General features: G+C 47.4%; 1 protein-coding gene across 1 annotated transcript; it reads left to right on the plus strand.

Moving 5' to 3' along the window:
* Positions 1 to 881: 881 nt before the first annotated feature.
* AMBP (alpha-1-microglobulin/bikunin precursor) lies at positions 882 to 15,373 on the plus strand. The gene is made up of 10 exons (XM_075579123.1): positions 882 to 1,103; positions 7,319 to 7,461; positions 8,503 to 8,579; positions 9,351 to 9,468; positions 10,109 to 10,206; positions 10,889 to 10,926; positions 11,414 to 11,489; positions 12,254 to 12,421; positions 13,373 to 13,546; positions 14,955 to 15,373. Exons 1-10 carry the CDS (start codon positions 891 to 893, stop codon positions 14,987 to 14,989), a joined length of 1,140 nt encoding a protein of 379 aa, XP_075435238.1. The 5' UTR covers positions 882 to 890; the 3' UTR covers positions 14,990 to 15,373.
* The last annotated feature ends 2,291 nt before the right edge of the window (positions 15,374 to 17,664 follow it).

The raw sequence follows: 17,664 nt of genomic DNA on the forward strand, positions 1-17,664 counted from the left end.
TATCAGGGGTTCTCAACTCCAGTCCTCAAGACCTCCCCCCCCCCCCAAAGGTCAGATTTTAAGGATATCAGCATAGATGGCTCAGTGCTGAAGCAGGCTCTTTGACTGAGCCACTGATTGAGCTAACTGTGCTGAAGCAGGGATATCCGTAAAAGGTGACCTGTTGGGGTTCTTGATGACTGGAGTTGAGAACCCCTGTCAAATTATGCCACGTGTATTATTGCGGAGAAGCGCTATGTACATGGATGGCGCTAAATAAATAAAGCTATACATACACACACACAATGAAGCCTCCCAATAGAACCACCCCCCCACACCCCCCCAATAACTCCCATTATATCATTGCATTGCACAAGCTAAAGTCAAGAAGATCTTAAAGCTTCTATTTACTGTAGCAAATAAAAGTCAAATAAGGGCTAATGTTGTCCAATTGCAGATTGTAAAACATGCAGGCCCAACGCACCATGTCACCCGTCCTTCCCACTTCCGACAGCATTCATTTATTGGGTCAAATGACTTGGCAGCTAAGTTTAATTATAAATAGTCTTTTTTTATTTTTTTTTATAGCGCTGAACGGATATAATCAGCAGTGCACAGAGTTAAAAACACATTGGTTACATTGTTGCAGACACTACTGCCTGGAGTTTGGTTAATATAAAGCTCATGAAATGATAAGTCTTATGGATTATCTCGGAGCTGCTGTACCAGCCTTATGTTAACCCCTGCCTGTCCGGTGCTGTAAACTTGTACCATCGCCTCCCTTGCAGAGATACACAGGCAAGCGGGGGCACTTGTTTGTCATGTTGAGATGATGGATCAATATGCTCTCTCTCTGGGATTGGTCAAACCAAATGGTCAAACATTAAGCTCTCACAAGAGGTCCTTCACCCATGGCCAGACTGAGCACATTCAGCCATTGCCGTTTAAAGCCGGGTACACAGCGTCCAGCACAAATTATCCCCCTGAGGCCAGACACACAGAACGTAGACATGAGGTCTCAATGGGCCCTAATTCTTCTGGCTGCTTTCCTGGAATTGGGAAGCAGCAATCCGATTGAACCGGAAGACACCATCCAGGTCCAGGAGAATTTCGATCTCACTAAGGTAAAGTTGACGTTTAGGTTAAAGCATATTAAGGTTTAATATCATTTGTCAGTTACAGCATTTTATTTTCGGTTGTAATATGCAAGTACATTGTGGCGGCTCTGTGTGAACGAACAACGTTAATAAAATCATAATAATATAAACCCAACCCCTAGCTAGCACACCTTTCCCTTGTAATATTTACACCTGCGGCTCTCTCGCGCCTGGCGGAGAAATAGAGAAGTCGCCGGGTTGGGAGGTTTAGTTCTTTTTTCAGGAAATTCAGGTCAACCCAGAACCCAAAACTCACTTCTCCCAGTCAGGAGGAGCAGCTGATCCAGGCCTATTTCTTCGTACATTTTGTCCACACTTTTGGCTTATTTGATGTCAAATGGATAAATAAAAGAGGGGGGTGGGGGGGGGGGAATGGAAAAATGTGCCAAGTTTGCTATTGGAAAAATGAAGCGGATGTTGCCCGCGACATTGAATGTTTAGTTCTAAGAATTGTGAATCCCAATGTGAACATTTGGACTGCTTGTGAGATTGTGGATTAGACCTAAAAATCGCCAATAGTGCTTTACATTTGTACTACTTTATAATGTGTTGCATCTCTCTCCAGCACTGCAAGGTTTACTTGTAGTTGATGGGTTATCACTGAACCAAAGATAAGAGTAAAAGTAAGAGGGTGTGAGTGTATATATATATATATATATATATATATATATATATATATATATATATATATATATATATATATATATATATATGTACAGTGTTCGACAAACCTATACATTTGCTCGCCCCGGGCGAGTGGATTTAACCCCCGGGCGAGTAAATATTGGCCCAAGCAGCACACGTTTGGTACTAGGTGGCGAGTAGATTTTTTTGTGTGGCGAGTAGATTTTTTGGTGATTTGTCAACCACTGTATATATATATATATATATATATATATATATATATATATATATATATATATATATATATACAGTATATATCTCCCAGGGCAGTCATCTACTTTGCTGGCCGCGTTTTATGGCTTACTTGAGATTCTCACCTGTAATGAGTAAGGCTGTGCCTATAGTGCCGTCGATGGCGACGGCGACACGACTGGAGATGTCACCCGTCGCCACCGGCGAAAGTTATGTTTCGCCGGGCGGCGGCGGCGCGAGTTTCCGGCAATTTGATTGGTTCAATGGCCGTCACGTGACGCGACAGCCCTTGAAAAATCACATTTTGCCAGCTACAAGTTTTCGCGACGGCGATGTCGCTTTGTCGCCGTCGCTCGCACTATAAGCGCACGCGGCGGCAATACATTTGTTTTTAGGCGATGACGCGTCGCCGTCACCAGCACTTTAAGCGCGGCCTTAGTTTTGTATACAGGTGACCTTACTTCAACATAACATGTTACATCATATAGTCATCGCCCAATTTTGGCAACATGGGGGGGTCTCACAATGGTAGATGTTACAGAGCATTAATTACTGTACCATAAAACTAACCATCATCATTCACAAAATGTGTTAAAACCGGTTTCGAAGACACCTCTAAATAGCAATTGATGTTGATAAAAAACAAAAAATCCCTGTTAAACTCCACCATCCGACCTACCCATCACTCTGTGTTCATGCCCACAAATCCAACCTGCCCATCACTCTGTGTACATGCCCACAAATCCAACCTGCCCATCACTCTGTGTACATGCCCACAAATCCGACCTACCCATCACTCTGTGTACATGCCCACAAATCAGACCTACCCATCACTCTGTGTATATACCCACAAATCCGACCTACCCATTACTCTGTGTACATGCCCACAAATCAGACCTACCCCTCACTCTGTGTACATGCCCACAAATCCGACCTGCCCATCACTCTGTGTACATGCTCACAAATCCGACCTACCCATCACTCTGTGTACATGCCCACAAATCAGACCTACCCATCACTCTGTGTACATGCCCACAAATCAGACCTACCCATCACTCTGTGTACATGCCCACAAATCCGACCTACCCCTCACTCTGTGTACATGCCCACAAATCCGACCTACCCATCACTCTGTGTACATGCCCACAAATCAGACCTGCCCATCACTCTGTGTACATGCTCACAAATCCGACCTACCCATTACTCTGTGTACATGCCCACAAATCCGACCTGCCCATCACTCTGTGTACATGCCCACAAATCCGACCTACCCATCACTCTGTGTTCATGCCCACAAATCCGACCTGCCCATCACTGTGTACATGCCCACAAATCCGACCTGCCCATCACTCTGTGTACATGCCCACAAATCCGACCTACCCATCACTCTGTGTACATGCCCACAAATCAGACCTACCCATCACTCTGTGTACATGCCCACAAATCCGACCTACCCATCATTCTGTGTAGATGCCCACAAATCCGACCTACCCATCACTCTGTGTACATGCCCACAAATCCGACCTACCCATCCCTCTGTGTTGATGCCCACAAATCCGACCTACCCATCATTCTGTGTTCATGCCCACAAATCCGACCTACCCATTACTCTGTGTACATGCTCACAAATCCGACCTACCCATCACTCTGTGTTCATGCCCACAAATCCGACCTACCCATCATTCTGTGTTCATGCCCACAAATCCGACCTACCCATCACTCTGTGTACATGCTCACAAATCCGACCTACCCATCACTCTGTGTACATGCCCACAAATCCGACCTACCCATCACTCTGTGTACATGCCCACAAATCCGACCTGCCCATCACTCTGTGTACATGCCCACAAATCCGACCTGCCCATCACTCTGTGTACATGCTCACAAATCCGACCTGCCCATCACTCTGTGTACATGCTCACAAATCCGACCTACCCATCACTCTGTGTACATGCCCACAAATCAGACCTACCCCTCACTCTGTGTACATGCCCACAAATCCGACCTGCCCATCACTCTGTGTACATGCTCACAAATCCGACCTACCCATCACTCTGTGTACATGCCCACAAATCAGACCTACCCATCACTCTGTGTACATGCCCACAAATCAGACCTACCCATCACTCTGTGTACATGCCCACAAATCCGACCTACCCCTCACTCTGTGTACATGCCCACAAATCCGACCTACCCATCACTCTGTGTACATGCCCACAAATCAGACCTACCCATCACTCTGTGTACATGCCCACAAATCAGACCTACCCATCACTCTGTGTACATGCCCACAAATCCGACCTACCCCTCACTCTGTGTACATGCCCACAAATCCGACCTACCCATCACTCTGTGTACATGCCCACAAATCAGACCTGCCCATCACTCTGTGTACATGCTCACAAATCCGACCTACCCATCACTCTGTGTACATGCCCACAAATCCGACCTACCCATTACTCTGTGTACATGCCCACAAATCCGACCTGCCCATCACTCTGTGTACATGCCCACAAATCCGACCTACCCATCACTCTGTGTTCATGCCCACAAATCCGACCTGCCCATCACTGTGTACATGCCCACAAATCCGACCTGCCCATCACTCTGTGTACATGCCCACAAATCCGACCTACCCATCACTCTGTGTACATGCCCACAAATCAGACCTACCCATCACTCTGTGTACATGCCCACAAATCAGACCTACCCATCATTCTGTGTAGATGCCCACAAATCCGACCTACCCATCACTCTGTGTACATGCCCACAAATCCGACCTACCCATCACTCTGTGTACATGCCCACAAATCCGACCTACCCATCCCTCTGTGTTCATGCCCACAAATCCGACCTACCCATCATTCTGTGTTCATGCCCACAAATCCGACCTACCCATTACTCTGTGTACATGCTCACAAATCCGACCTACCCATCACTCTGTGTTCATGCCCACAAATCAGACCTACCCATCACTCTGTGTACATGCCCACAAATCAGACCTACCCATCACTCTGTGTACATGCCCACAAATCAGACCTACCCCTCACTCTGTGTACATGCCCACAAATCCGACCTACCCATCACTCTGTGTACATGCCCACAAATCAGACCTACCCATCACTCTGTGTACATGCCCACAAATCAGACCTACCCATCACTCTGTGTACATGCCCACAAATCCGACCTACCCCTCACTCTGTGTACATGCCCACAAATCCGACCTACCCATCACTCTGTGTACATGCCCACAAATCAGACCTGCCCATCACTCTGTGTACATGCTCACAAATCCGACCTACCCATCACTCTGTGTACATGCCCACAAATCCGACCTACCCATTACTCTGTGTACATGCCCACAAATCCGACCTGCCCATCACTCTGTGTACATGCCCACAAATCCGACCTACCCATCACTCTGTGTTCATGCCCACAAATCCGACCTGCCCATCACTGTGTACATGCCCACAAATCCGACCTGCCCATCACTCTGTGTACATGCCCACAAATCCGACCTACCCATCACTCTGTGTACATGCCCACAAATCAGACCTACCCATCACTCTGTGTACATGCCCACAAATCCGACCTACCCATCATTCTGTGTAGATGCCCACAAATCCGACCTACCCATCACTCTGTGTACATGCCCACAAATCCGACCTACCCATCCCTCTGTGTTCATGCCCACAAATCCGACCTACCCATCATTCTGTGTTCATGCCCACAAATCCGACCTACCCATTACTCTGTGTACATGCTCACAAATCCGACCTACCCATCACTCTGTGTTCATGCCCACAAATCCGACCTACCCATCATTCTGTGTTCATGCCCACAAATCCGACCTACCCATCACTCTGTGTACATGCTCACAAATCCGACCTACCCATCACTCTGTGTACATGCCAACAAATCCGACCTACCCATCACTCTGTGTACATGCCCACAAATCCGACCTGCCCATCACTCTGTGTACATGCCCACAAATCCGACCCGCCCATCACTCTGTGTACATGCTCACAAATCCGACCTGCCCATCACTCTGTGTACATGCTCACAAATCCGACCTACCCATCACTCTGTGTACATGCCCACAAATCAGACCTACCCACCATTCTGTGTACATGCTCACAAATCCGACCTACCCATCATTCTGTGTACATGCCCACCAATCCGACCTACCCATCACTCTGTGTACATGCTCACAAATCCGACCTATCCATCACTCTGTGTTCATGCCCACAAATCCGACCTGCCCATCACTCTGTGTACATGCTCACAAATCCGACCTACCCATCATTCTGTGTACATGCCCACAAATCCGACCTGCCAATCACTCTGTGTACATGCCCACAAATCCGACCTGCCCATCACTCTGTGTACATGCCCACAAATCCGACCTACCCATCACTCTGTGTACATGCCCACCAATGCGACCTACCCATCACTCTGTGTACATGCCCACAAATCCGACCTACCCATCACTCTGTGTTCATGCCCACAAATCCGACCTACCCATCACTCTGTGTTCATGCCCACAAATCCGACCTACCCATCACTCTGTGTACATGCCCACAAATCCGACCTACCCATCACTCTGTGTTCATGCCCACAAATCCAACCTACCCCTCACTCTGTGTACATGCCCACAAATCAGACCTACCCATCACTCTGTGTACATGCCCACAAATCAGACCTACCCCTCACTCTGTGTACATGCTCACAAACGTCTGAGGCTTTGGGCTTTGTTTTATTATTGTAATGGTTGTCTTTGTGCCATCATGAGAATACACTGATTAATCCAACCTTCAAGAGTCAACAATGCCAAAGCAAACTATTTGCTTTGGCAAAAAGTGGTAAGGGCGATCTTTACTACGTGGTGCTAAGTCACTTGGCGGGCTCTGATGGCGTCGTATTGCGTCTTATGACCCAACATCACTTACTAAAAATGACCAAAACTCTCGAGTATAAATTGTGCTATTTTTTTATGCCAAAGTAGGTAAAATGTGTTGCCTGAAACACCGGGATATATATATATATCCTTTATGTATGACACTCTAGAGATGGTTCCTGCTGTTGGCTGCTCAGCGAGACCGATGTTACTCACGCACAGAGAGGGATGTAGGATTTGTTACAGTCTGTGCCTTGCAATTCTCCTCCAAAACTCCTTGAGGACTGTTTGCCACGGTACAGAAAATAAATGTAGATAAAGCGGAGAAGAGAGTGAGAAGAAAGAGAGAAAGGAAAGCCTAGCCCCGTACAAGAGACTCATCTATCACGTACGTCTATTATTCTACCAGATGTACGGGAAATGGTATGATATTGCCATTGGCTCCACATGCAAGTGGGTGAAGCAACACAAGGACAAATTCAATATGGGAACAATGGAGCTAAGCGAGGGAGAGTCCAACGGTGATGTCCGCACGGTCAACACAAGGATGAGGTAAGGACCTGAAACAGTAATGCAACTTGGAGGGACCTCCAGATCAGTTTGCAGTTTATCCAAACAGATCCAATTGGTACTGGTTTTCAAATGGGTTTGGGAGATTAAAACCTTGATCAAAATGGCGTCAAAGACAGCAGTTCCAGCTTTTAAAATTCCCATCCGGCTTTATTAACCTGCACTGTTAAGACCGGTACAGGGGATCTGGAGCCAGGAGGTTAGTCTTACTGTAAGAGATAAGCTTCTTTAATCTCTTTAACTGCTGGAAAATACTAGTCAAAATATATACACACACCTACTGTATAATAAACATCTAAAAGTGCAATCCTATTAACGTATGCATACATAATAAAATACCTTTAGCACACACAAACCTGTTGTAACATCATGTAACATATATAATAAAAAACACCTGTCAACAGTCCCTATTTATCATGGACATTCCTACTTTCTACAGATTACAGTTGATCTCAAGTCAACGAAAGATGAAAATATCTCCCTCGTTTTACTCCAATATCTTTATAGGAGCTTTATCATGTTCACCATAAGGCCTTAATATAAACGGTGCTCATGCAACAACCACAGCACACATACAATAACATATGTAATTATATGTATGTTTCCTTATCTTTAAAATGATTTAGTAAAATGTTAAATTATACAGTCACGTAAGATTCTTAATATCACCTTGCTTGAACCACAGTAAACACACAGTGGTCTCCGGTAACATTTATATATATCTATATTAGAATCAGATAGTAAGTAATACTCCCACATCTAATATTAATGGGTAATTCACGTGTACCAAGGATGAGGCCAAAAGTTAACACACATCCCCTACAGTAGCCCATTCACATTCTTGGGTTAGCTCTGGAGTTCATGGCCATTAATGCACTAGGCACATTTTCCCACAATAAACCTTCGTACACATAGATCCTTAGAATGATGTTGTTATTCATGCGTACCAGCCTTGTGGAACACATGAGAGCAGGCGCTGGGTTCATGCGCAGGGCAGAGACTTCTATTCTAGTTTGTTTCCAGGTATGGAACATGCAATCAAATTGTCGGCTCATATCAGAAGACAACCATCCCGGGGAAATTCAACTACCTAAGCCCAAGTAAGTCAGCTCCCTCCGAGGCCATCATCTGTAGACATGAGACTTAGGGCATTTACCATTAACAAGTCATATACGCCATACATAAGATAGACCAAAATGTCAATGACGGTAGGATCTCTATCCATTCCCCTTCTACCCACAAGTATATTGAGACAATTCCATCTCAACAGAACAGGGCACCAATGAGTGGAGTTACGTTTGAATATACAGTCCAAATTTTGTGCTTGGGGTTTCACCAAAAAATGAGCATATTGAAATCTTCAGTATAACTATACACTCCCAACTCTTCACAAGTGAGCCACTATGAGAACTACTATACCTGCCCCATCAAAAGCCCTCAAACAAGAGAACACCTACTTTAGATAACCACTGCCAATGGTTCTAGAAGAAAAGGCTTTCAAAATGCGACATTGCAGGTTTCGGCCATGGTATATACTTTAAGTTATAGTTTCTCTAAGGAGAGAGAGAGAGATACTTCGTAGTGTCATACAGCGAAGTATGCACATCTTTAAAGGTGTGGTCATTTTCCAACTGCAACAATAAAAAAGAAAAATGTCCAGTAGGTCCTATTCATTTGTTACAGGGTAATTATAGGAGTGGCTGGAAATAGCACAGTAAAGGGCTTTAGAAGTCTTGGTAACATTTGGAAGATTAAAAGGAGGAAGAATAAGGGGATGTATTAGGTGATGTCCCAAAACAGAAATGATCCTTGATCTTCGGTATGTCTCTCTAAACCAGAGAATTGTTCTGTATTCTGCGTCCTTCCTATAGAATGGCATATGGCCATGCAGTCGTCTGTTGTGTTTACCAACTACAATGAATACGCCATTATGCTCATGAAGAAAAATAGAGGCAGCGAGACCACGACAACGGTCGTGCTATACGGCAAGTACAATTGTAGTAACAAATTAGTTATCGCAATGCGAGGGCCGCACAGGCTCTTGTGATAGAACATTCTGACTCGCGAGGTCACAGGTCCACTGCCTGTGTTATTTATTCACTGGGTGGTGGGGAGGACAGGCTTGATGGATAACAGGGTCTTTGTATGAATGTTGCTATGTCATTTTGTGATTGGAAGCTGGTAAAGAAAAGATTTTCCCTATTTTACCCTTTATTGGGAGGGAAGAGAAGGGTAAATAGGGTATAGATACATATATACTAAACTATAGTTCCAACGTTATAGGTCTCTAGTATAAACAGACTTAAAGGACCATAGGTCTTCTTTCCCTCTACTGCTGTCAACCTGTGCTGTTGTGGATGTATATCTTTACTTATATAGCGCCTACGGTGTATGCAGCGCTTTACAAAGACAATACAGTACAGGGAATTATAATACAAGAAGCGCAACAATGTCAGACAACAGGAAAGGAAATCCCTGCCCCGGAGAGCTTACAATCTAAGTGATAGACCGGATGGGCCATGCCTTCCACTTGTCTCTGTGTCAACCACCTACTCTCAGCTTTTTTTTTTTGTTGTTCCTTCTCTTTAACTCTTCCTCTTGCCAACCCCTCCCTCCCCCCCCCAGGAAGGGCCCCAGAGCTGCGAGACAGTCTGATTGCAGAGTTCAGGCAGTTCGCTTTGGAGCAAGGCATTCCTGAGGACTCGATTTTCACAGTAATAAACAAAGGTGTGTGCAACCCCCTATATCCATCACCCTGTAGCACCCGAGTGGCAGTATATATCAGGAATGATCATGTTCAATCTTTTTTTTTTTACATTTTAATTATTGTTTTATTTGGGAGGACAATTTGTTGCGTGTGTAATTTATGGCACAAGTCCAATGCAACACTTGAAACGTTTGGGCTGTAACCACACTTCTAGCTAAAGCTGTGGTGCAGAATTGGGCAGAGGCACCTTTCTGTATACTGGGTCATAATGTTTGACTGAGAAAAACACAGGGACACTAGCTCGTCCTTTATAGTCTTCTATAACTTCTTATTCAACCTCATGGTAATTAAATGTGCAGAGACAAACATTGACTTTTAGATCTCCATCACGCTTTTTATGCAAACAGAGGTCAAATAGACTCATCCTCACCCCCCCTTAACATTATTGGCTCTCTGATAAGGACAGGGTAGGGGGGGGAAAGGGTTTAAGAAGATACTTGATTGACAAACACTTCCCCATTCAGAGGCCCCGAAGAAATTCAACTGGCCGACTATGAGGGATTGTCCCTTTACGCATGGTCAAATTATTTTCTCCAAGTGAAGTATTTTCGCATTCATGTCACTCTTGCTAGAACAAGCACCAGTAATGACGATTTACCTTCTATTCTTGCTCATTCGTCCTCTACCTCTTTCATCGAACAGGTGAATGTGCCCCAGGGGACATTGAAGTCTCACACAGGGTACGTATTAATGGGGGGTGGGGGGGAGTGGAAGAGAGAGAGAGTGTAACTACTGATATGACAAGAGGGCTGGTGGTACTGTTGATATGGATGAGGAAAGAGGGAAAGGCCGATGTTACTTGGCCTTATCGTCAACAGCCCCGATGGCCACTTACTTAAGGGAGAATGGTTATAGAAGATGGAAGGGATGGGTACTCGCGTTACTTAATCTCAGAAGTGAATTGCATTCGCTGATTGATATTTCAGTCCTCAACCGGAACCTTTATCCAAATTGACGAAGACTAAAATGTTGATCTGCTAATAAAATGAATTCCATATTATTAAGTTCTGTGGGTGCCCGTTCATTCAAACTTTTCCTGTCGTACATCTTACAGTGCACCCGGGCAGCGTATGGGGTGCCTTCCATCATGAATAGATTCATACCGTTATAAAGGTTCGCAGCGTACGAGTCCAAGCAATGAATCTTTCCATTTGTGCGTGTTCACAGAGAACTCAGAGGGACGTTCTGCCCGAAGAGGAGGGTTCCGGAGGAAACAATTCCCCATTATCCAAGAACAAGGGAGGTGCGTATATGTTCCAAAATAGATAACAGTCGCTGGTTCACTCGTGGGACAGGCGGTGTCAGCTGTGGTTACCATGTTCAGTTCACTCTGCTGGCTTGTCATAGCCGTCCCATTTTCGCTTGTACTGTATACTCGTAAACCAAGAGAAGAGACTGCCACACACTGGGAATCTACCACATCAAAAGCTCAGAATCTCATTTGTTTGCACATATATCCAGAACACAAAGTAACAACGTTTCAGGGGGGAAACTCGCTCCTTCATCAGGACTATAGTTATACTTGACAAAGAGAAGAATTCCCCCCCCCCCCGAAATGTTGCGTTACTTTGTGTTCTGCACATATGGGTCCCTTATAGACATACCAAGACGAAAGTGCCTTTTATTTTGTAATCATTCCAGGTAGGTCATGAGCTAGGATTTGTATTTATAAACAGAATTAGAATAAGTGGAAACTACACTTGCATACCTCAACTGCTGCAACCAAAGCCTGGGGAGTTACCATGGGAGAGTCCCTGCTATCATCCGCTACCAATAAGAAGTTTATCATGGGCACCTTAGACCTTTTAATTTAGGAGACTCAATGTACGACTCAGTAGTTAGGCGGCCTTCCCACCTCCCGCGAGGCGGCCTTCACACCTCCCGCAAGGCAGCCTTCACACCTCCCGTGAGGCGGCCTTCACACCTCCCGCGAGGCATAACCACAATTGTTGAGTGCACGCTGTACATAGTTCCACTCACCCCTAGTCGCATGTTCGTTCTTTGTAGACTCCTGCAGGCTGGGTGCAACCTCCGGACCTTGCTTGGGGATGTACACGCGGTATTTTTACAACACCTCCTCCATGGCTTGTGAAATCTTCAAGTATGGTGGTTGCCTTGGAAACGGCAACAACTTCCATTCGGAGAAGGAGTGTCTTCAGACATGCAGAACAGAAGGTAAGTGTAGGTGCGAAGGGAGAGAAGGACACCTAGCATAAAACACATTGCTTGTCATACAGTTAACTATGTATAGTAATTAGAGATTACTCTCTATTGGTGCCATTTTGTAACCAAAGCATTCCATAGCCTGAAATACGTTTTTGGCGAGAGAGAAGGCCTTCTTCTGCTATTAGAGTATTAATCAGCTAGGGAAATAAGATCATTTCACTAGAAAGGGTACAAGCACATTCAGACAATTTTGCCCCCCCCCCCCCCCCCCCCCACAAAAAGCTCAACGGGAACGTTTTGAACTTTTCGGAAAGTTTGAGGGAAACAGTGGCGAGGTGAATCTTGGCACACCTCTCACCATAAGCATCTCTGGCGCGTTGGCAACTCTTCGGCTATGTTATAGAACAGTGAACCAGGACAGGGGTGCTCAACTCCAGCCCTCAAGACCCTTCAACAAGCCAGGTTTGGAGGATATCCCAGCTTCAGCACAGGTGGTTCAATCAATCCCTGTGTCAGCACAGGTGGCTCAATCAGTGGCTCAGTGTGCTGAAGCTGGGATATCATTAAAAACTGAGCTGTTAGGGGGTATTATGGACTGGAGAAGAGCTCCCCTAGACTAGGAGATAAGGTTATGGGACAGTGTGTATTTCACTTCATCTTCTAATGCCTTCCATCCTTTTACATGGCAGACTCCTTGGGTTGTGCTGGTATTGGATCAGTGAGGATCCCTGTAGTAGCCATAGGCAAATCTTAATTTAGAGAGACGTTGTGGGAATAACAAATGGATTTTCACAAAACGTGCAGAGATGTACAAACACCGGCAGAGTTCAAATCTCAATGGTTGGTGCAAGGACTGGTGATCCTGCCTCAACTCTCTGCTCTATAAAAGGTCCCCTCATATACTACTTTATACTCCATACTCCTCTCCTCAGCCACCTCTTCCCTTTTCTCTACGCTTAGCTGCCTGCCGTCTACCAATCATTGGGGGGCCTTGCCGATTGATCACGACACGTTGGGCCTTTGACTCTGTGCAGGGGAAGTGTGTCACCTTCCCATACGGAGGCTGCCAAGGCAATGGGAACCAGTTCTACACCGAGAAGGAGTGCAAGGAGTATTGCGGGGTACCAGCCGTCGGTATGTAGCGCACATCAATCAGCCACCCTGATTTAACCTTTTTGGTCCTCTCTCCCTTCCCCCCTTTTTTCCTTCCCCTTCCCCCATCCTCTTTCCTCCTCACCCCTTCCCCCCCCCCCCCACCCCTTCCACTCCATCCCACTCACCCCTTTTTTTCCCTCCCCCCCCCCCTCGTTCTCCTCTCTGGCAGTTCCATCTACTTTACATTTTGCGCTCTCATTTTTTCTTTTGCTTCCTCCTTGTCTATTTTTACAACTAGGATTATTACTAGATTACTGTTGGCATTATTACTGTGTGTATTTGCACTGATTACCCCGATTCATGTTACTTTTATGTCTGTTGAGTAACTTAAGCATTGTGGTCAGTGGTTTGGGCCTTTTTGTTTTTTTCCTTACCCCTCTATATATTGGATCTGTGTGTTTCCTTGACATTGTGGCAGCATCCACTTATACACGGGTTACTGTTTGTTAGTTATATTTGCGCAAATTTCTTTTTCCTTTATACACACACACACACCTATCCACTATTCGGATTATTGGACACTTTTTCCATCAGTAGAAGATGACGTCCTTTTGACATTCTCTTGCATGGATTCGTTACTCCTACATTGAGTGCTGGGAACCTAGTTGGGTTTGATCGATTGTACATAAATTGTGGCACAAAACGAATGGGGAAAAGTGCAAATGAATAAATTCACCACCGCACGGAAAGATAAAACCGGACAACTTTTGGGGACCTCTGATAAATACCATCCAACAATCTTCAAATTAATGCATCTAACCCATTATTCCCAAAATCCTAACTTGGAAAATCCCAAATCCCATTTTTTATTTGGGGGGGGGGGGGAGGAGGGGTGGACCGGGGGATATATTTTCTGTATTTTCCCCCCCTATGTTCACTACGCCCCAATAAAGAACGATTTCCTCGGCCCTCTATTCGCCTTGGTAGGTACAGAAGTGCATTCTGGGTCCTGCAGTGGTCGCCCCTCTGTGGCATAATTATTCCCAATCAATTCAACACAAGAAGTGGGCAATAATAAAGGCAGGATGCAAAGACATTGATACATCCTGTAACAGGGGTCGGCAACTCCAGTCCCCATGGGCCACCAACAGGTCAGGATGTTAGGATATCCCTGCTTCAGCACAGAGACACTGATTGAGCTGAAGCAGGGATATCCTGAAAACCTGACCTGTTGGTGGCCCTTGAAGACTGAAGTTGCCCACCATTGTCCTATGATCATGAGTGGCAACCCACCGGTGTTAACCTATCTCACCACTCCACATATGTTAGCTCACACAAGCAGAGCTAAACCTTTGCCAAGCCGCGTGTGATAAATCATTGACTTGCAGTGCATTCTGGTACTTGTGTAACCGACATGCAAATGTATTCATTTGTTTCCCCCTTTTAGCTGATGAAGACGAATTGTTGGCTTTATCTAACTGAGGATCTTCCTTCCGGAGAAAACTTCTGTACAGATCAATTGACCGTCCCTGCAATGTGAAGTGGTCTTTGCACACTTCAGGAGGGAGGTTACCATATCACGTAAAAAGTGAATGGACAGCCAGATACTGCAGTAATTGATAGTAATGCAGCCATGTAGTGCAGGGGGGCTCAACTCCAGTTCCCAAGCCCCCCCTCAACAGGATCTCCCAGCTTCAGCACAGGTGGCTCAATCACTAAGCCTCTGATGAGCCACCTGTGCTGAAGCAGGGAGATCCTGAAAACCTGTTGAGGGTGCTTGGGAACTGGAGTTGAGCCCCCCTAATGTAGGGCACTATGTTTCGCCTAAAAAGGTTAAAATCACAATAAACTATTATTCTAACACAAGACTGGGCATTTTCATTGTTTCAGTTACACAAGATGTCTCATTTAAATTGTTGCCCTTGATTGTTAGATCCTTCTGCGCCTTTAAGACGGCATTATGCTTAGTTAGGCCGTGCTTATAGTGCTGGCGACGGCGACGCGGCCTATGACGTCACCCGTCGCCGCCGGCGAAAGTTGTAATTTGATTTTTAGCGACGTCGCTGGCGACAAGTCCAGTGACGTCACTAAAAGGGGCGGGCCGCGCAATCTGATTGGTTTAGAGACAGTCCCATGTGGCGACTGTCTCTAAAAAAAAAAAAATCAAATTTACCCGGCTTCAACATTTTTGGTCGCTCCGTCGCCGTCGCGCTTACTATAAGCGCTTGCGACGGAGTCCATGTATTTGTTTCGGAGCGACGTCGCGTCGCCGTCGCAAGGCACTATAAGCGCAGCCTTAGTCTGCATTAGGCTTCCATTATAGTGCTGTAACTATCATGGGAAACCAGTACAAGTGTCTGTATATCTATTTTTGTTATGTTTAGCTTGTTGCCTGGCAACGTGACGTCATCGCAACTTACAATGATTCGACACCTCGGTTGTGACATCAGACAGATTCTATTTTGCCCCGTTCTTCTATCCCAGGCAGCAGGGATTTTCAGATGCTCTTCCTTCCTGTTAGAAAGCATAGACATAACAATGGTGGGGCCCTTCTGACTTGTGGAGCCCTGCCACGGACGTACAGCACGGAGGAATACAGGCATGAAGGACTGGGGCCCTGCCACGGACGTACAGCACGGAGGAATACAGGCATGGAGGACTGGGGCCCTGCCACGGACGTACAGCACGGAGGAATACAGGCATGGAGGACTGGGGCCCTGCCACGGGCGTACAGCAAAGAGGAATACAGGCATGGAGGACTGGGGCCCTGCCACGGACGTACAGCACGGAGGAATACAGGCATGGAGGACTGAGGCCCTGCCACGGACGTACAGCACGGAGGAATACAGGCATGGAGGACTGGGGCCCTGCCACGGGCGTACAGCAAAGAGGAATACAGGCATGGAGGACTGGGGCCCTGCCACGGACGTACAGCACGGAGGAATACAGGCATGGAGGACTGGGGCCCTGCCACGGACGTACAGCACGGAGGAATACAGGCATGGAGGACTGGGGCCCTGCCACGGGCGTACAGCAGGGAGGAATACAGGCATGGAGGACTGGGGCCCTGCCACGGGCGTACAGCACGGGGGAATACAGGCATGGAGGACTGGGGCCCTGCCACGGGCGTACAGCACGGAGGAATACAGGCATGGAGGACTGGGGCCCTGCCACGGGCGCACAGCAGGGAGGAATACAGGCATGGAGGACTGGGGCCCTGCCACGGACGTACAGCACGGAGGAATACAGGCATGAAGGACTGGGGCCCTGCCACGGGCGTACAGCACGGGGGAATACAGGCATGGAGGACTGGGGCCCTGCCACGGGCGTACAGCACGGAGGAATACAGGCATGGAGGACTGGGGCCCTGCCACGGACGTACAGCACGGGGGAATACAGGCATGGAGGACTGGGGCCCCGCCACGGGCGTACAGCACGGGGGAATACAGGCATGGAGGACTGGGGCCCTGCCACGGCGTACAGCAGGGAGGAATACAGGCATGGAGGACTGGGGCCCTGCCACGGGCGTACAGCACGGGGGAATACAGGCATGGAGGACTGGGGCCCTGCCACGGGCGTACAGCAGGGAGGAATACAGGCATGAAGGACTGGGGCCCTGCCACGGGCGTACAGCACGGAGGAATACAGGCATGGAGGACTGGGGCCCTGCCACGGCGTACAGCAGGGAGGAATACAGGCATGAAGGACTGGGGCCCTGCCACGGGCGCACAGCACGGGGGAATACAGGCATGGAGGACTGGGGCCCCGCCACGGGCGTACAGCACGGGGGAATACAGGCATGGAGGACTGGGGCCCTGCCACGGGCGCACAGCACGGGGGAATACAGGCATGGAGGACTGAGGCCCTGCCACGGGCGTACAGCACGGAGGAATACAGGCATGGAGGACTGGGGCCCTGCCACGGGCGTACAGCAAAGAGGAATACAGGCATGGAGGACTGGGGCCCTGCCACGGGCGTACAGCACGGGGGAATACAGGCATGGAGGACTGGGGCCCCGCCACGGGCGTACAGCACGGGGGAATACAGGCATGGAGGACTGGGGCCCTGCCACGGACGTACAGCACAGGGGAATACAGGCATGGAGGACTGGGGCCCTGCCACGGGCGTACAGCACAGAGGAATACAGGCATGGAGGA

The sequence above is a fragment of the Ascaphus truei genome, chromosome 21 (assembly GCF_040206685.1).
Source record: "Ascaphus truei isolate aAscTru1 chromosome 21, aAscTru1.hap1, whole genome shotgun sequence".
Classification (NCBI taxonomy): domain Eukaryota; kingdom Metazoa; phylum Chordata; class Amphibia; order Anura; family Ascaphidae; genus Ascaphus; species Ascaphus truei.

Bases quoted from the DNA above. Each gene is read 5' to 3' on its own strand.
- AMBP (XM_075579123.1), top strand. From the start codon at position 891: ATGGCCAGACTGAGCACATTCAGCCATTGCCGTTTAAAGCCGGGTACA. The intron at 1,104-7,318 runs GTAAAGTTGACG...TTATTCTACCAG, and splicing joins AGAATTTCGATCTCACTAAG to ATGTACGGGAAATGGTATGA. The intron at 7,462-8,502 runs GTAAGGACCTGA...GTTTGTTTCCAG, and splicing joins ACGGTCAACACAAGGATGAG to GTATGGAACATGCAATCAAA.